This window comes from Olea europaea, chromosome 12 (assembly GCF_002742605.1).
Source record: "Olea europaea var. sylvestris chromosome 12, O_europaea_v1, whole genome shotgun sequence".
NCBI classification, from domain to species: Eukaryota; Viridiplantae; Streptophyta; class Magnoliopsida; order Lamiales; family Oleaceae; genus Olea; species Olea europaea.
The window spans coordinates 4934487-4953974 of record NC_036248.1 but is presented as its reverse complement, the minus strand read 5'-3'; the positions used below and the strand labels follow the sequence as shown (position 1 = coordinate 4953974).

Sequence of the window (19488 nt, the reverse complement as noted above, 5' to 3'; positions counted from 1 at the left end):
TTTAATAGAATAATGTTATTTGCAGTCGCTCATTGTGGCAGTGGCATACACATGACAGGTGGTTATTTGATGTATTAATGAATAAAAAAAACTATCACATTAATGCATCAAATAATCACCTGTCATGTGTATGCCACGTAGGACGATTACCGCAGTGAACGACTACGAATAGCATTACTCATTTTAATATCATACAAACTGAAACATAACTATCTGTATCGATTTTTTCAATAAAAAAATAATTCACAATTTATTGGATTTTAGTTCAATAATTAGCGGGTATTTGGGAGCAATTTTATGTAAAAATGCATTTTTTGAATAGTAAATTGATGGGAAATGTATGGTTGAAAAATAAGAAATTTTTTTTATTTACGTGTAATATTATTTTAATAAAGAATGTGTGGTTGAAAAGAAGAGAGTGAAAAATGCATTTTGAAAAAAATGGATATCAAACAGAACCTTAATGTGCCCTGTATTAGTCAATCTGCTCGAGTGTTGAATGAAGGATCAAGGTTAAATAGATGGAAAAGAATTTATTCTATTTTACTTTTGAGGCAATACATCAAACTACTAATCGCCAATTTTGAATAGATGACAATTCTTTATGAATTTTCTGTTGAATCGACCGTCCAATTTAATCATTATTGATGATATACTTATAGGTAAGGGTAGGGTTGGGGGAACAAAAGAAACTATGAATTGCCATTTATTTCGACCGTGATAAGGTAAAGGCACGCCTAACGGCCAAAAACTACCAGAGGGGAATCTCCGTAAAATTAGTAATCACAAAGGAATTGTAGGCCCCACCCCTACATGTTCTGTATAATCACGCCTTCTTCCCCGGCTATTTTTCTCCTTTTATAAACCCCCAATTTCTCATTCATTTGCCTCACCCCTCCATTTCTTCTCACCACTTCACTTTACACTTTTGAGAGACAAATGGCATTCATTTCAGTCACTTTCGTCTCTCTCATTTTCTGTCTACTCATTCAATCCCTAGCTGCCTCCTCTTCTCCAGTTCGAGACCCGGAATTGGTTGTCCAAGAAGTTCATAGGTAAGCTCGACTATAAATTTATTGAGATAAGTAATACTTAGTTTGTTGTGTTTAGAAGGTACACTGTATAGCATTGTATTAAAACTTCATCCATTTGTATTGTTCAATCTTGTCTAGAACTACTTAGTATACATAATGTAGCAATTTTGACTAACAATGTGTGAAATTTTCCCAATGCAGACAACTAAATGTCTCAAGGAGGAAATTGGGATTTCTCTCTTGCAACACCGGGAATCCCATCGACGATTGCTGGCGGTGTGATGCCAATTGGGAGAAAAATCGACAGAAGTTAGCGGATTGTGCGATAGGGTTTGGAAAGAATGCCATTGGTGGAAGAGATGGAAAGATATACGTTGTAACGGATTCTGGGGACTACGATGTCGTCAACCCGAAGCCAGGGACTCTCCGACATGCCGTCATCCAAGAAGAGCCATTATGGATCATATTTGCAAGAGATATGGTAATCCGATTGAAAGAGGAGCTAATTATGAATTCATTCAAAACAATTGATGGTAGAGGATCAAGTGTGCACATTGCTGGTGGTCCGTGCATTACTATTCAGTATGTGACTAACATTATCATACATGGAATAAACATACATGACTGTAAACAAGGAGGGAATGCTATGGTGAGGAGCTCCCCAACTCACTTTGGGTGGAGAACTCTCTCGGACGGTGATGGTGTGTCGATCTTCGGTGGAAGCCACGTGTGGGTAGATCATTGCTCCTTGTCAAATTGCCGTGATGGATTGGTTGATGCCGTTGAAGGGTCCACTGCTATCACAATTTCAAACAACTATATGACTCACCATGACAAGGTTATGCTCTTGGGACATAGTGATACTTACTATAAAGACAAGGACATGCAAGTTACTATTGCCTTTAACCACTTTGGAGAAGGGCTTGTCCAAAGAATTCCGAGGTAAAGCTTGGAGCCTGAACATTTAAATATATTTGGTACGCAGTATTAGATCACAGACTTGTTATTTATTTTTTATTTTTTATTTTTGCTACAGGTGCAGACATGGTTACTTCCATGTAGTGAACAATGACTACACCCATTGGGAAATGTATGCCATAGGAGGAAGTGCTTCACCTACAATTAACAGCCAAGGCAACAGATTTCTTGCCCCTGATGACAGATTTAAAAAAGAGGTAAAATTCACATCGTTATTGTTTAATTTCTCTGGTTAGTAACAATGTTATTATTCTTTGTTTAGGAATAAGCTGGTCTTCAATTTTGAAAAATGGACAAATTGATCCCGATTCCCGACATTTCATTATGTTTTCATATTCAATCCTTGGGCATCTATGTCGATTTATCACGTGACTTAGGCATGTCCAACTTTATGAAGCTAATTTTCTATATCGTTTCGAGAAATTTGAAACAAAACATGTTTTCGTGAATGTATCAAACAATTTGAAGAAATTTGGATGGTTCCTATTGCGATTCTAAATTTATAGGAAACAAGAGTTTTAATTGGTTTGCATGAATGTGCAGGTGACGAAACACGAGGATGCACCAGAAAGCGAGTGGAAGGGTTGGAATTGGAGATCCGAAGGCGACCTAATGTTGAACGGAGCATATTTCGTCCCTTCTGGTGCCGGAGCATCATCGAGTTATGCTAGAGCGTCAAGCTTAGGTGCCAAGCCATCTTCACTTATTAGTTCCATCACCTCAGGCGCCGGCGCACTCACCTGCCGAAAGAGCTCTCGTTGCTGATAAATTATGAATTATAAGTTAAAAGGTTTGCCACAAGAGATAGAAATTTAGGGAAATGTGTAGGGACAAAAAAGGAGGCCTAGTTTTCACTGTTTGGGAGTGGAGGTGTAATTTGGTGGCTTTTTCTTTCCACCAATTTTTACTTTTTTTTTCTTTTTGACTTGATTGTCAACTACAACCTAGCCTGCTAAATTTGAATCATTGGAAGTTATTCTTCTAATTGGTTGTAGAGAAAGCAAGGCAGAAGTGTTGATATATTTTTATAATTATATAATATTTCTATTTGTATCGTACTACGGAATTCTCTGTTTTACATGTACATGCAAATAAATTCGTAGCTATAGAATGTACAATTATCGACTGATTTCGAATAGCTAACTTGATATATCATCGATCAGGCCGAAGTAGTAACATTTGAAAACCATTTATTGAGGGCTGGACTAATTCAGTCAGTTTAGCAGGACTGAATTAGTCCAATTCAAATGAATAGTCATTGTTTTGCAAGTCGATTCAATCTGATTTTTGGAACAAGCATAAAGATGCTAAGACAAGAACAGAAAAGTTTGAGTAAGAATGCCAAACAAAAGATCCAAGAAAATCGAAAAGGTTCAAAATTTAGTTGAATTTGTTGGAATTTGGTTTTAAGAATTGAAATTTTGGTTAGGTATATAAAACTTTGGAAAGTTACCTTGTGTCAATTTTGGCCAGACATTCGGACTTGATCCGATAGTCAAACTATGAATGTAAATAGATTAACTTGTTCTGTTCATTAAGTAGATTGTTGTGGTATATTTGAAATCTTAAAATCACATCCGGACGAATGAGAAATCATATTCCAAATTTTAAAGGAAAATCTGGAATTTAGCATATGTGGCCGCTGCTCAAGCGGTAGTCTAGCACCAGGCGAGCGACGGGTTGGGTTGCAACCTTTCATGAAAATGCTGAGTGTGGAGTGCGTCTTTCCAACAACACCCCTTCGCCTTCTATATATCCCTTGAACGTTTATTTGTCATTCCATGTCATTCTTTTCATTTTATGTTGCATAAATCACTTCATCAAAAGTGGTTTTCGTTGCATAAAGTTCATAAATTGGTAAAGAGAGAATTTTGTTAGAGTTTGTTAGGCTAAATCATTTGGAGCGCTTCTATAGCTTGACGCGATCGTTGTATTTTGGAAGATGATTGTCAAAAAATCGTTAGCACCAATGTGGGGCAAATTTATCTTAAGGTCAAACATTTGTCTCGACCAATCGCATCACTTGCATCTCCTCTTCTTTCTAACTTAGTATTTGATTTCAGAAATTGACTAACATTCTTTTCATTTCATGTAAGGTTTGAATTAAAGAATATAATGGCTTTCATTTGAAGAATGAAAATGATTGAATCCGTCGTCACATATTTGACTTCAATAATTATCATCTCACCTTCTCAAATAAGTAAAAATTATGTACGATTTTGTAAAAGGTACGTTTGAGAATATAACATATGCACATTATCGGTGAAATATTCCAACAGAATTAACATTCTATAGAAGCATCCCAAGATTTCATCATTATAGTAAGTTGCGTGGAATTGAACATGAGACAGACCTGTAACGCCAAAGACACTAAATTGGACTAACAATGTTGACAAATAACTTTTTGAATTCTTTTTATTCTATAATACTATTTAATTTCATATATTATGCCAAACTTATAAGCACTCTATAATTGACGGTCATATTCAGGGCACGTTTGGCAGGCTTTTGAAAAGTCAAAAATGAATTCTGACACTAAAAAATTGCTTCAGAATATTTTTAAATAATTTTCTGAAAGTACTTTATCCGACTAGAAGAACTTTTAAAAGAAACTGATATGCGTTGATTATCTCAAAAAACTATTCTAAAAGGAGTATAGCTAAAAGTAAAAACCCTGTTAAACGAACCTTTAAGTGAATTTACAATGAGTTTTAGAAAAACGCTGAGGGAGCGCCAATCTTGATTATAAGTTATTTCTCAAGGTTTGAAAATTTTGGTGGAAAACTTGGTTTTGATGGGACCAAAGAAAGCAATAAAAGCACATGCTGTTTGATCTTCTTTTAATGGAGCTGTGGGGATGGACTTAGATTTTGCTTAAAACTTACGACTGCATCTTTGACAATACTTTCTTAAATTTAAAGTCAGATGAATTCTTGACTAGTAAACTACATTCATAACATCATTGAACAATACATGCAAGATTTCAACTCTCTCTCTCTCTCTCTCTCTCTTTAATATTCTCTTTGCTGAACGTGATTTAAGGTTTATATTCATACCAAATGAACATATTAAAAATGATCCCACAAATTTTAAAGTGTCAAAGTTAAGAATGTTGAGACGTTAAAAGAAAAAAAATATTATAGGCTTCACAAACATGCGTGTTTCAGTGAACAAGAAAATGCCAAAAAACAAATATTCCCTAGATGATTGAATTGAAATTAAAAAAAAAAAAAAAAAGTGCAAGAAAATCTAGAGGGAAGTAAAGAATGCTGCAATTTATCGAGACTAGTGAACCCATATAAATATAAGAATTCATTAATATTTGTATCAGAAAAGATTTCCCAAATAAATGAATGCGTTTGATTGAATTTTTTTTACTGTATTCAATTCAACCTATTACTTCTTTTACTGCAAGATTTCCAAAATAATTAGAATTCCTCTAGCAAAATATCAACATTATTATCATTGATGTCTTGTAAGTCACCTATCTAATTAGAATTGGGTTCATTAAGCTAATAAAAGTCGAGTTGATTTATTTGTTTACGACTCTAATTTCCGTGACATGGCATTGTCATGTTATATCAATCAAAACTTTTTATTTAAATCAACATATGATCCTTTGGCATGACTCTATTAATTAATTTATTTTTATTGTTATGACATCAATTTTTATGATTTGATTATTTTCAAGAAAGAAAAAACCGAGTTTATTACTGGAAATTACCTGGTTGAATATATATAATTAGGACTAATATATGGTGGAGAAATTGTCCTTGATTTGTGGCATACTTGATGGAATCAGGTGCAGTAAACAAGGATTAGACATAATGATTTCATATAGTGATGAAGAATTTTATTGCAATGAAAAGATGTCAATTGCTTTTGAAAGACAAGATGTTTAACTGAACATTTTTTACGAGTTGAGATTATAGTAATAGCTGTCAAAATCTATTTTCATAACATCAATTCAAAAGAATGTAAAATTTGATAGCTTAGCAGTAAGAAAATTATAAAATCCAATCAAAATGATTAAAAAAAAGAAGAAGAAGAAGTTTAAAAGCTGGAAGTATGCTTTATGGGTTCATTAAGAGATATAAAAAGCGTAATCGCATTCATATATCGTGAAGTGAGGTATAATATGACTTGTGTCAGGTCTTAATTGTTTTAAGTTGGGCGAGCAATTGAACTCAAAAATTTTTTTTTTTCTAAGTTAGTTTAGGAAAAAAGTGGGGGTGCGTTACCTAACAAATGCAAAAGGCATAGAGCCTTTTGACTCTCCAAATAATTTTACATTATCTCATATTTAAGGTTTGGATAGATTGCTTACTTTGTTACCTATGCACAACTTATCTAGAAATATAGGTTGATTCCCGGCTCAATTTACCATTACAACTTTTGTATTCTAAGAATCCGTTTGACATGACTTTTATTTATATTTATATTTCATATAGAATAGCTTTTGAGGGAATTTACCTTAATTTTTGCTTGAAATCTGATTTTTGAAAGAATTTTTTATTCCATAAGTGCTTTTAAAAGTAGACATATTTGACAGGCCTTCTTTAAAAGCTTTTCGAATTAGATGAAATACTTTCGTAAAATTAACCACACAGGTTCAAAAACTCCTTTTTACTTTTAGAAGCCAAGCCAAAGTGGCCTTAAATTGTATAGATTCAACATGACTAAACAGGATATATAAATGAACTTTTTCACTAAACCATGTTCTATTGTAATTAAAATAATTTTACTTTTAAATTACTATTTTTTCAGGCATGGATTCTTAAATTGCTTTGTTGTTAACATACCTCGTGTAAGAAATGAATCTCAACTTAATTTTTAGAAAATCAACATGCTCAACATTGTATTCAATTTAGACATAAAGTTACTTCACACTTTCAGACATTGTTTATAGTAATAAATTTTATTGTAACAAAACAATGAAAAATTTGTTTTCTATTTTTAACTCCAAGAAGTTCTTTTATAAGCAAAAATCTAAAAAGAAGGTAAATTGAAATGAAATTGTTCGAGTTTGAATATGATATGAATTGTTACATAGAATGAAACCAATGTCCCTCATTAGAAGGTTGCCCGAGTTTATATACATTTGATTTGATGCAATCTTCATCGTTGTGCCTTTTTATTCAGATAAAAAAATTGTGGTTCATGTATTATTTCCATGTTGGTGAGTTCATCTATTAACTTATTGTGGAACCAAATTTGTTGCATTTAATTTGAACATATGTGACTTCTAGTATAACTAGATTTAAAGTAAACTGTTACAATATAATAAAATTAAAAAAAAAACCATAAACACTATAATTTGTCAAAAAAATTACATAAACACTATAATTTGTCAAAGAAATTACAAAAACTGTAAATACCGAAATTTTCTTTAATCGTCAGTCGAAGCTGTTATCTTGGAAAAATTAACAAAAATTAATATTTCAATTCAGCCCTATTTCCTTCCTATTTCTGCAAATTGCCCGATAAATTTTCCACGTTAGCCCATTGGACAGGAAATAGGTTCATTAATTTATGGGCGTGGGATTTGGGCCTACAAAGTAAAATTACACATAAGCTTTTTTTTTTTTCCTTGCTTCTCATTTCAATAATCTTTTTTTTTTTTTTTTTTTTTTTTCCCTTGCTTCTCATTTCAATAATCAAATACAAAGATTGTTCTTTCAAAACTCAAGTGCATTATCTCTGCGCTCTCTCTGTTCTTTCTCAATTCGCTTGACATCCGCCCACCAACTCCGGCCACTATCGTGAAAAATCAACCACCGCTTTTCCCTCTCACATCCGATGGTGGATCGGTGTACAATTGAATCCCAACCGCAAGGGATGGAGAACTCTAGCTTAAGTCCCGACCAAAATACCAAGTAATTTTGAAATGAACTAGCAATGGTGGTTTGTGAGAGTGTTCCGAGGGTAGCATTGTAGTGGTTGAGGGGATAGTGGAATCTTCTTCCATCGTTGTAGTGGTGGAGGTGAGAAATAGGTTGTGGTACGATACTATATGTGTGATGATGCGGATCATACAATTAATGTCGATGTGTGGCTAGCTACATATTTTGTAGACTTAGTGCATTTAGGGCCTTACTTCTAAAGAACAGTAAATATTGATTAGTTTGCACTTTATTTTTGACTAGTTTGTGGTTAGAGGGGCATGCTTCCCTAATCTATATTATAAGAATATATTGGAAAAAATTTGTTGCTTTCAGATGGTTGTAGTTCATATTATAGAGAAAACTCTATCATTTTTATTATTATTATCATAATCAAAGTTGCATTGATGGTGTGTATGACATTTAGCTCGTATTTACCACCGATATACGTCACGTTTTGGGTCTACTAGAGTAATTTGGGGCAGGTTGTGTCAATTGCAATGTAAAGATCTGCACATGGTGTGGTGGTGGTGCGATTTGGTTGGTTGGATGTGGAGGTGATGTTGGATTTTGAGAAGGTGTTGGTAGTTGTTGATGCAGGTGGTGATGGTGAGCTGACAACGGCATTGGGTGGTGGCGGTGGAAGTGGAGTGGATGGACCGGGGTGAAAAGTATTTGTGACCAATTTTTTGGACAATTGTAACCGATAAAAATGGGTAATTTGATATCAATAAATAACTTGAGACATAATAAAATGTATAATTTGTGATTAATTTGTTATTGTAATCTACAAATTTGTTTTGTGATTATGATTTTGTATGATTTGTAATTAATATGTGATTGTTACCATAAATTATGTGTGATTGTGAATTTGTCACAGTAACTCGATTAATTAAATTAGAGGTCACAAACATCTATCAAGGGTCCCAAATTGTGATCACCTGATTTCTAAAAGAAAAAGAAAAAAAAAACTCAATTTTATTATTTTTAAAAATGTATATCCAAACCTACCCAAAATGTTTCCATGTGCGATATGACCCCTGCTTATTGGAAATAACAGAACACCTCACGTTTGAACCTTTTGTGTGAAAAATCCTCTATCATCAAGATTCGTCAGATTTGCTGTTAAAAACAATAAAAATAAATGTAAAAATAAAAAATGAATAATTGCAATTTCAATACTCAAAACTTTTTATTTTTTTAAAAATTAAATCCAAATTTTTTATACGTGTTATCTACAATTCCAAATCTTTAAAACTTTAATTTTCACCCCACGCACTCCCCTTCATCTTATTCCTCAAAAAATAAAAACTTTATTTCCTGCTATTAATCCCTGATTTTCTAGGTTTAAACCCCGTGTACCGTTTTCGAGGTTTAAATATAACTTAAAGTTTTAAACGAAATCTCAAAACGTAATTTTACAATTTATCCTTTCTTCTTTTCTTGGGCAATCTACCCCTGCCATTTTCTTCCTTCTCTTAGAGGAGTTATTTGTCCCAATGGTCACTGAAATTGTGTCTCTATCTTTGATCACTTACTGAAATTTAAATTGTTGAATTTTGGTCATTAAATCTATCAAAATGTTGGACGTTACTCATTACCTTAATATCCGCTCCAATTCTTTAATGGAATATACACTTGACGTCCCGTCACGCCATTAACAAATTGTTACGTTCTTCGATTGCTCACAAAACTTTGAAAAATGTCTTTAATTGCTCACCGAATTTTGAGGTGGTCGAATTTTGGCCACTAAACTTATAAAAATGATGTTGATCTATTGTTCATTAAAAAATATGTAGCTCAATTGCAAGGGTGGCGTAAAAATAATAAATTGGACAAACAAGTCTAGATTGTCGATTCTACGATAAATGATTACTCAATTATACAATAATTTATTTTAATTTTAATATATTTTATATAATTTGAAATCATTTTCGTCATTTAAAAATTCAAGTTTGTTATATATTTCGTTGTTAAAATTAAATTAATATTTGAATTTTCCAACGAAACACACAATAAATTTAATTAAAAATTTGAATTATCGTAACAAAATACAATCCATTTATTGGAGGGACCAAAAGTGAATAAAATTCATTTAATTAAACTCATTGTGTGTTTGGTTGCAAAATCTAAACATCAATATAATTTTAACAACGAAACATATAATAATTTGAGTTTTTCAAATCATGAATATAGTCTAAAATTCTACAAAAGAAAAAAGGTTAAAATTAAATTTAACTATTATGTAATTGATTAATCATTTCTCATAGAATTGACAATTTGGACTTTTTTGTCCACTTTGGAGTTGTTTGAGGCCCTTTTTTTAAAAAAAAAAAAAAAAACATTTTGACATAGTGTTATGATGGAAAATACGTGGTTAAAAAATAATAAATTTTTTTTAATTTACGTGTAATATTATTTTATTGAAAAATGTGTTATTGAAATAAGGTCAAATCATTGTCGAATAATGTATTTTTATGGAAAAATAGGGCCCAAACAAGGGCTTTATTACTTTTACGCTACTCACGCAATTGCACTGCATATTATTTAACAAACAATAAGTCGTCATCATTTTTATAAATTTAATGGTAAAAATTCGACCACCTCAAAGTTCACTGGGCAATCGAAAATATTTTTCAAAGTTTAGTGAGTGGCTTTTTTAATAGTGAGAAATTGAAGATATTTTTCAAAGCTTGGTTAGCAATCGAAAACATAACAATTTGTTAAAGGCGTGATGGGGCGCCACATGTTTATTCTGTTAGTTACGTCATTAATTCCTTTCAAGAATTAGAACGGATGTTAAGTTAGTGAGTAACGTCTAACGTTTTGATTCGTTATCTTAAAATTTAGTGAGCAATCGAAAACATAAACATAAGTTTAATGACCATTGGAACAATTAACTCTTCCATTTTCATTTTATCGCTGTATTTCTTGAACAAAAAACTTACCAAATTTGCCCTGAAGAAATCCTGGGAAATCAATCTAGATTGTGTTATTTTCAGTCCTTTCTTTTTTTCTTTTTCTTTTTTTTTGTTGGTTTAGATCATTTCATTTGCTTAATGCTAGTGTAGTAGATGCGATGGGACTCTTATGTGTCTTTACACAATCCTTCAACATTGCAAGAGGTCTTAAATCTTCCTTTCCACCAGATGGCAGACAGCCCTAGCTTGTGCTGCTGTCCATACAGCATACCACCACCGCGAGGACTATTACTAGCAGATGCTGTAAGTATTATGCCCTAGGTCCAATCAACTTTGGACATAAATATTTTTATATATAATTAATACAATTAAATGGCAGATCTATTATTTAATTAATAGACAATTAAATAAATAATAGAGTCCGTGGATTCAAATATTTGTAATTTGTTAATCACAAGGAGTTGTGATTGTGAGATACAAATTACATCTGATTTAATCTTAAATCATCCGTGGTCGTAAGTAATAACGAGATACGGATATCGTTATTACGGATAGACCATCACGTGTGGCATTTCTTACTTGTGAAGTAAGTAGCTGATCTCACAAACTAAAGTGTGGTGACACTTAAATGAACACGTGGATGTTTTTGTTATAGAACAAAACATTGGAGACCCGTCGAAAGATTCCACATGGATAACTATCTGAGTGTCAGTGGTTAATCTCTAACGTTCGGTAGTGGAATTGGTCCTTTGACTTGAGGTCGTCATAGTACCTTATATGAGGACAGTCATACTTTGGCAGTGTTGGATGTTGCTCTAAAAAGGGCCGCTAATACGATATCGTTCGGGTACGTCAAGAACCGTATGAAGGTTGTGATTGATCAATAAAGGATTCGTCACTCTTAGATAGTAGGAGATTATGGTCTGCGTTTCATTCAATTAAGTCGATGATGAAATCCTTGGCCAAGGTATACTCATAAGTCGAAAAGGAGTTTTCGACTTATATTGACTTAATAGTGGAGTGAAAGTTATGATCGATGATCGAGATTGTCACAACTCCATATCTCGTAATTGATCGGATCATATTAACGAAGGGATTATAGTTTCACGGTAAAGGAACGAATTTGATTTTGTCATATCACGTGACATTTCCCGTCACATGTATTGCCCTGACACATTGCTAGATGTCAATCAGGGACGGCGAATGTGAATTGACGATAAATTAAAAGGGTGTTTTAATTTATCAATTTTGATTAGATCAAAATAATATTTCACGTCATTAGGTATCATGGTCGGGAACCTAATGGGTCACACACAAAAGAGAATTGGAAGATTGCAAATTGTCAATTGGTTAATTTAACAATCGTTGGATAAATTAATTAATTGGATTTGTTATTTATATTTTCGAATTAATTAATTAGATTAATTAATTCATGGACCGGGTTTAATTAATTGGATTAATTAATTATTGGACCGGACTGGACCGAGCCTGTTTGGGTTTATATAAATACATAACTAGGGTTTGAGGTCCATAAGGTTTTTCATTATTCTTGCTGGCACAAGAGAAAACCCTAGAGGTTGCAATCAAATTCTCTGTGTGGATCACCGTTGGAGGCTGAACAATTAGACAGCTGTGGTGGCAAATCAAGGTTGATGGAACGAAAAGAAAAGCAAAAAGATTCCAGATCTGAAAAAGGTACAATCTTATCACAATTTCTATCTAAACACAAAGGCGATTCTTGGTGGGAATCGAAAATTATTTTAAATTCCGCTGTGCATGTATAAGTAGATTCCCAACAGATGCAACAACCACCCGAGTAGTGGCTATTGAAATTACAGGAGCCTGAGCTAATTACACAGCAGATCTTGAAGGATCTACAATGGCCTATAGGCATAGGAGCTGAAGCAAAATTTGGGCAAGTCCATCTTTTGAGATGTTCAGTGGCGATTCTCTAGAACTGAAATGGGGTGGAAATTGAGGAAAAGACTACGTGTCTAGGGCCACATGGGTCCTACACGCCCCTAATCTGTCCAATGCCCATGAGGCCCTCAACGCATAGCACCCTTCAAAAAATAAGGCCGTGGTTGGTTTGCCGTTTTCGGCCCATTTTCCGTTTTCCATTTTCGAAAACACGGAAAACGCGTTTGGTCTGTTATTTTCAAAAAGGCATTTTCGAAAACGAGTTAAAATTTATAACTGAAAACGCAAAACGACTTTTTATCGTTTTCAGCGTTTTCAGTTATAAATGTCCAAAACGCTCAAAAAGCGGAAAACGGGCCGAATCGTTTTGAAAATGAAAATGGAAACCAACCGCAGCCTAAAGTTTTAAATGATTTGAGATTGTAGGTGGGATATATATACACATATAAAATTGGATTTAATTTGTACAAAATAAAAAGTTTGGGTACTGAAATTGCAATTATTCATTTTTAATTTTGACATTTTTTTTTTACTGTTTTTATAGACGGATCTTGATGGTATGAGGTTTCGCACAAAATGTTTCAAACATGGGTTTTTTCTGCAATTTTCAATAGGTAATGGATATATTGCATGTGAAAATGTTTTCAGGGAGTTTTCTGCTATTAATCCTTTAGTTATATATAAACACAAATAATCGAGGGATCATCTAGTTCTAGCTATCACATAGAGATTCCAAATGGGGTTGATTCATGGTGGATATTCAACAAGCAAACAATAATTTAGCAAATTGAACGGCATTGACGAACAATATTCATCAGCCAAGAGCTGGAATTGATGAACCGAACGGTCAGTTTCAAATTGGACTATTACAATATCACGCGAGATGCTCATGATTTTTATTTATTTTTTATGGGCAAGAAGGCACCACGTGGCAATAGACGAGATAAAGGAGCTTTAATTAATGACAAGCATAGAGATATTTTGTGTAGAAATAAAGACCACTTGAATGATTTGTCACTTCTTTATCTTTCGAGGATCGAGATATTTATGCTAGTTGAAAACAGCTAGAGGACCAATTTCAAAGTGAAACATTATATAAGGAAACAATAGTGATGGTAATAGGAAAAAAATCTCCCTAGACTAGTCATTTCGTTAGTTGAAGAAGGACATGTTTGAAACCTTATTGAATGATCGAAAGATAGAAGAGGACATCCACCGAGGTTTCGTTCTAGCTTCCTTAGTCTCAATCAAGATGACACTACAAAGACACAATCATAATGGGATGTGACATTTCTCCAAATCAAAGTGCACCCAATAGTGCTCCAATTTGTGTCAATGTATTTCAACTTAAGGGAATTGCTATAAGCTTTTGCCGCATCCAAGCAACTGGTGATTCTTGAAGTTCATGTGCCTCCTAACCCGACATAAATAGGAAGGATTGAATAATAATTCGTTGTATTATTAAATAAATCTTGATCATAGAGACCCAATTTTTGCTCGTATGAACCTTTGAAGGAAAAGAGTAGATCTAGCAATGAATTTTATTAATAAGTTTAGTGGCGAAGCCAACGGAAAAGTGGTGAAAAATATTAATTAATGAAGGTCCAAAGAATGGTAGCTAAAAATCATGACAAATTTTAGAACAATTGTAATATATTATAATAAACATGTTACTTTTCACTATTTACCATTCATTTTCACATACGATTATTCAAACTGGATTCGAGCACACACATCTAGGAGTTTTCGCTTGTGTTTGTTGAGGGCTTACCATTTAAAGTATTACCTATTGAGATATCAACTGCTGATACAATTGAACATTTGCTCTTTATTTTATCAAAATTTATTGAACCATTAAAATAGATCGATTTGCATTGAAAATCGCTATTTCACCTCCAAATTTTTCGTTTATTTTATCCAAATTCTTATCGTCAATATGATGATCATTTGAGCTGTGATCTATACATTTTTGATCTAATGTTAAGACAAAATTTAAAATATTGGTTAAAAGTTCAAACACAACAATCAGTGTACATTTTATAGTCCAATTTGGTCAAAACTCGAAAGGATCCAATGCTTTGATATTATTTCATTATGCCACGTCGCAGTTGAAAGCTTACTTGGCATTTCTTTTTAATTTTTTATTTGGTACAAGTTGGATAGGTCAGGTGTGATATGGATTAGCATGACATTTAGGAAAGAGAAATGCCCTTCCTAACCTCCAAGGGCCGTTTATTCCCGGTTTTAGTAACCCTAAAAATCTATAGGATACAAATGGAATAATACGAAAAATCAAGGGCATAGCTGTCGTTTAATCTCACTCTCATCAGATTTCGATGCCCATTGACATAGTGCTCATTTATGTTAAACAACTCCAATTGATATTCGAAAATCATGGAGAGTGTAATACACTCTCTGTTGAAACGAGTGGCATTTTTTGGGCTTAGGTGCTAACCTTCACTCTGTCTATAAATACCGTGACAAGCTTCAGTTGTAGTGCAAAGACTCGTTACAATTCTTTCATAAACGGCAAGATATTCGACGAAATGGTAGAGAAATTGAATCCTCAATTATCCGCAGTTGGCGAAATGGCGGTACCCGACGTTCAAATCATCACTTCCGGTGGGCTTCGCATAACAGCACACTCGCACATTCTGGTAATGGATTTAATTTTTCTGAAATCTTCTTTTATTTTTCGATTTAGTTAGCGTTAAAACCCTCGAGAATTCATCTCTTTCTGAATGTTATCTGTATTTTCGGTTTAGATTAGTCCGATGCTGTTGTATTAAGCAATTTCCACTTGGTTTCTCTTAATTTCAAATCCAGTTGTTTTCATCTCATGGTTTAAATTCAAAATATTCATTAAAAATTAATACATTTCAATGCATTGATTAGATTTTTATTCCGAATCGTTTGTTTACTCTATTTTTTTGGGGATTTTGCGGAAAATATGAAGGCTTCAGCATCGCCGGTACTGGAAAGTATGATAGAAAGGCCGAAAAAGCGCCGGAGCTCCCAAAGGAATATTCCGATACCCGGCGTTCCATGCGACGCCGTTTCCGTGTTCATCCAGTTCCTCTATTCCTCCAAGTCAGTACCCCATCTACACGCCAATCTTTATCCCTTGCCAAAAAAAAAATTTAATTGGTCATTTTAAAAAAAAAAAAATAAAGAAAAAAAAAAAAAAAAAAAAGCTAAGCAATAATTTTTCCCCCCCAAAATCTAGGGGGTCAATTGCCTAAATAAACCCCCCCCCCCCCCCCCCCCCCCCACCCAAAAAAAAATAAAAAAAAAATGGATGCATTTCCTAATAAAATAGTTCCAATAATCAAAACTTCATTTTCAGGTCCAAAACATAATTTAAATACATATGCCTCTTAATCAAATATCAGCCTTCACTGTACATGTGGCAGAAGAAACAAGTTACAATCATTTACATACATATTAAATTTCTGCGTGGCAAAATTTAATATTTCCAAAATCAGCGTAAAAATTTCCATTTTGCTTTTTATTCAGGTGCAGTGAGGAGCAGATGGAGAAGTATGGGATCCACCTGCTGGCATTATCACACGTGTACTTGGTACCACAGCTAAAGCAGAGATGTACAAGGGAGTTGTCACGACGGTTGAATACTGAGAATGTGTTGGATGTACTTCAACTTGCTAGACTTTGTGATGCACCTGATCTTTACCTCAAGTGCATGAAAATGCTGTCTTGTAATTTCAAGGCTGTTGAGCACACTGAAGGATGGAAGTTCTTGCAAAATCATGACCCTCGGCTTGAGCTTGAAATTCTGCAGTTCATTGATGAAGCTGAAATGGTATACACTCCAACAAAACACTACTGTTCAAATATAATATAAGGTTTAAAACGCAATGGTTGCCACTGCAATGTGACGGTATTTTACGTTGACTATCAATCTTTCGTAGCCCTCCTTACGGGGATTAGGACGAGCTATGAGGGAAAAAAAACAAATTAGATGGAGCTATTAGAGTGTATATATGTTGAGAATTAGGCTTAGTTTGTTAATATTTAGAAAATAGGATTCATCATGTTCCAGACTAGTAAATGAAAGATAAATTTTGTGTTAATTGTTGATCAATGTAATATTGATTTAAATTCGTCCTTAATAGAGGATAAAGAGGACAAGGAGGAATAGAGAGGAGCAGAAGATGTATCTACAGCTAAGTGAAGCAATGGACTGTCTGGAGCACATATGTACTGAAGGGTGCACGAGCGTTGGACCGTGTGACATGGATCCGAGCAAGAACAAGGGTCCCTGTAGCAAGTTTTCGACATGCCATGGCCTCCAGCTTCTGATAAAGCATTTTGCAGCGTGTAAGAAGAGGGTCAATGGAGGATGTTTGCGGTGTAAAAGAATGTGGCAGCTATTTCAATTGCACTCCTCAATTTGTGATAAGCCTGAGCAATGCAGGGTTCCTCTCTGCAGGTAAAAAAATGATTTTCTGACTCACGATTTAATTTATTATTTATGAATAATAATAGTAGTCTCATGAATTGGGTGAAAACTTAGCTATTCTTGTTTATTACACTGTCCAGTACCCCATACTAGTAGTTTGTCTATGAAAAACGGATCAAATTATATTTGGTGTCTATAATTGATTTCTTCTATACAATGCTAATAGATAGGATCTCATTGGTCAGTGTTACAAGATCTCGTGCATTGAAAAAATGAACCAGAATTAGTTAGCGTGGAACATTTTCTTTTCCAAGTGAAATCCTTTAGTATAAGAAAGAGTGAAAAGGTGCTTACTAATAGTACTAGTAAAAGCACACGAGAAATATAGTGGTATATTACATCGTTTAATTATTTTCCTATCCTGTTTGCAATGGCTGTAAAAGATATTTTAGATCCAAGGAAAATCACATGCTAATTGATTGTGATTTTAGACATTGATGGAAGTTCTAATCACCTCTTGGATTTGGGGTATAGTTCTCAAATTGAATTATTAGAAAAGGAAACATCAGTTGGAAAAATAGAGGCAACGAAAATGTGGTCTACATATCGTGTCCTTTCAATAAAATCAGGAAATTAAAGTGGTTCTTTCTTTCTTCTCTATTATTTTACGAAAGCAAAATGTTTAATAGATATGTCCAAATTTTAGGTCTTTTTCTAATATATTGTGGACGTTACAACATTCTTAAAAGATAGGGAATCCTTCCATTGTAGGCGCTAGATTCTTGAGACAATTTAGGGGTCTTAAAAACAGGAGCATCATTACTTAATTTCTCTTTTGTTGATTGTGTCCAAAATATATTTATATCGCACTTGTAGATACTGTCCAAAAGAGGCGCCTTCCAATGTAAGGGCGCATGTGTGACAATCTCGGGCTCTTGAGAGTTGGAACATCATTCTCTCAATTCTTTTTCATTGTTTCTCAGTAAAACATGTTCAGAAAGGAGCCATCTTTTATTGTAAGAGAGCTCTACTCTTTAGAAAATTTAGGCTCCTCAATAATAGGAACAGCATCGTCCATCCTCTTCTTGTTTCTGGCAAAAATATCTTCAGAAAGTGTTTGCAAGTGGCAATGTTCTTCTGAGAGAGACACCTTCAATTGTAAGGGCACTCAACGCTCGAGACAGAATGGGGCCCTTAAGAATAGAAACATCGTTGACTGTGTTATGGTTCGTCGTTTTCTGTCCAAAATATCTTCATAAAGGAGTCCTATTGCCTGATTCCTTATCAGATCAGATGTAATTATTTGATTGATTAAGTGCAATTGACAGCTGAATTGGACAAATTGCCTTGATTTCTTCTTTCTGCTAATAATTACTGATCACAAAAAAATTTATATATTTGATGTGTTATTTCAGACAATTCAAATTGAAGGTGCAGCAAAACAAACGAGGAGATGATGCTAGGTGGAGATTACTCGTGAGAAAGGTGGCATCAGCTAAACTTATATCGTCATTGTCTCTCCCCAAGAGGAAGAGAGAAGACAAACCTTGGATTGCCCAAATGAAAACCTACCTAGAATATATGGACACTAGTCCAAAGTAGAAATTATTGGTGAATTGCAAAAAATTTTGTAAATGAAAGTTGGGCTTGTAGCTGTCACACCCTTTTTTTTTCTTTTTTCTTTTTTTTGGGGTTAGGGTGGGGTGGGATGAGGGTTTGAGCTATTAGCTTGTCCCCGACAACATTTACAAGTGGCTCGTTTCCTCATAGATGGGGTGGAGAAGTAACATTCCGGAGTTCCTTACTCGATAATCAAGAAGCTTGGATAAACCTCAAGTGGATGATGGGGGTAGTATATAGTTTGTGAATGGAGCGTTTGCTTGTCAATTTATCTTATCCATATATTTAAAGCTATGCAAGTTGCTTGTAAAAAGTGTGGACCAATTGGTCTCAGTTCTGATATTTAAAATATTATCAAGATATTTTGTTTTTTTTTTTTTATACTTCAAGATACATACATACAATCGAAGTAGAAAAAATGAGTAATAAAAAGAAAAGGAAAAAGAAAAAGAAAAAGAAAAAGAAAAAATTGGAAGGACACCCTTACAAAAAGAAAAAATAAGCAGCAGTAGTTCACCTTGCATCATCTACTTGGGGTATTTAACAGAAGGTAAAATGTCCTGCCCATGTCGCCGCCCCCACACTGATTTACCTTGCTTTTTAAATAGGGGAGATGACAAAATACTTGCTATGAAATCAGATTCTTGGGAATATTTTCAGGAGGAAGTTTTCTTCTTGAGTAAAGTTGTAATTACTTGAAGAATAAACACAGT

General features: G+C 33.9%; 2 protein-coding genes across 2 annotated transcripts; both read left to right on the top strand.

Annotated features, from left to right (window-relative positions):
- Positions 1-878: 878 nt before the first annotated feature.
- LOC111405311 (probable pectate lyase 18) lies at positions 879-3078 on the top strand. The gene is made up of 4 exons (XM_023034138.1): positions 879-1055; positions 1236-1976; positions 2071-2209; positions 2556-3078. The coding sequence occupies exons 1-4, from the start codon at positions 940-942 to the stop codon at positions 2775-2777; spliced, it is 1218 nt and encodes a 405-aa protein (XP_022889906.1). The 5' UTR covers positions 879-939; the 3' UTR covers positions 2778-3078.
- A 12150-nt stretch (positions 3079-15228) lies between these two features.
- On the top strand, positions 15229-19137 carry LOC111405310 (BTB/POZ and TAZ domain-containing protein 1-like). Its single transcript, XM_023034137.1, has 5 exons — positions 15229-15392; positions 15692-15825; positions 16252-16555; positions 16869-17185; positions 18571-19137. Exons 1-5 carry the CDS (start codon positions 15282-15284, stop codon positions 18755-18757), a joined length of 1053 nt encoding a protein of 350 aa, XP_022889905.1. The 5' UTR covers positions 15229-15281; the 3' UTR covers positions 18758-19137.
- Positions 19138-19488: the final 351 nt, after the last annotated feature.

Coding starts and splice junctions, on each gene's coding strand:
- LOC111405311 (XM_023034138.1), top strand. CDS start 940: ATGGCATTCATTTCAGTCACTTTCGTCTCTCTCATTTTCTGTCTACTC. Junction 1,056..1,235: donor GTTGTCCAAGAAGTTCATAG/GTAAGCTCGACT, acceptor TTCCCAATGCAG/ACAACTAAATGTCTCAAGGA. Junction 1,977..2,070: donor CTTGTCCAAAGAATTCCGAG/GTAAAGCTTGGA, acceptor TTTTTGCTACAG/GTGCAGACATGGTTACTTCC.
- LOC111405310 (XM_023034137.1), top strand. CDS start 15,282: ATGGTAGAGAAATTGAATCCTCAATTATCCGCAGTTGGCGAAATGGCG. Junction 15,393..15,691: donor CAGCACACTCGCACATTCTG/GTAATGGATTTA, acceptor GAAAATATGAAG/GCTTCAGCATCGCCGGTACT. Junction 17,186..18,570: donor TGCAGGGTTCCTCTCTGCAG/GTAAAAAAATGA, acceptor GTGTTATTTCAG/ACAATTCAAATTGAAGGTGC.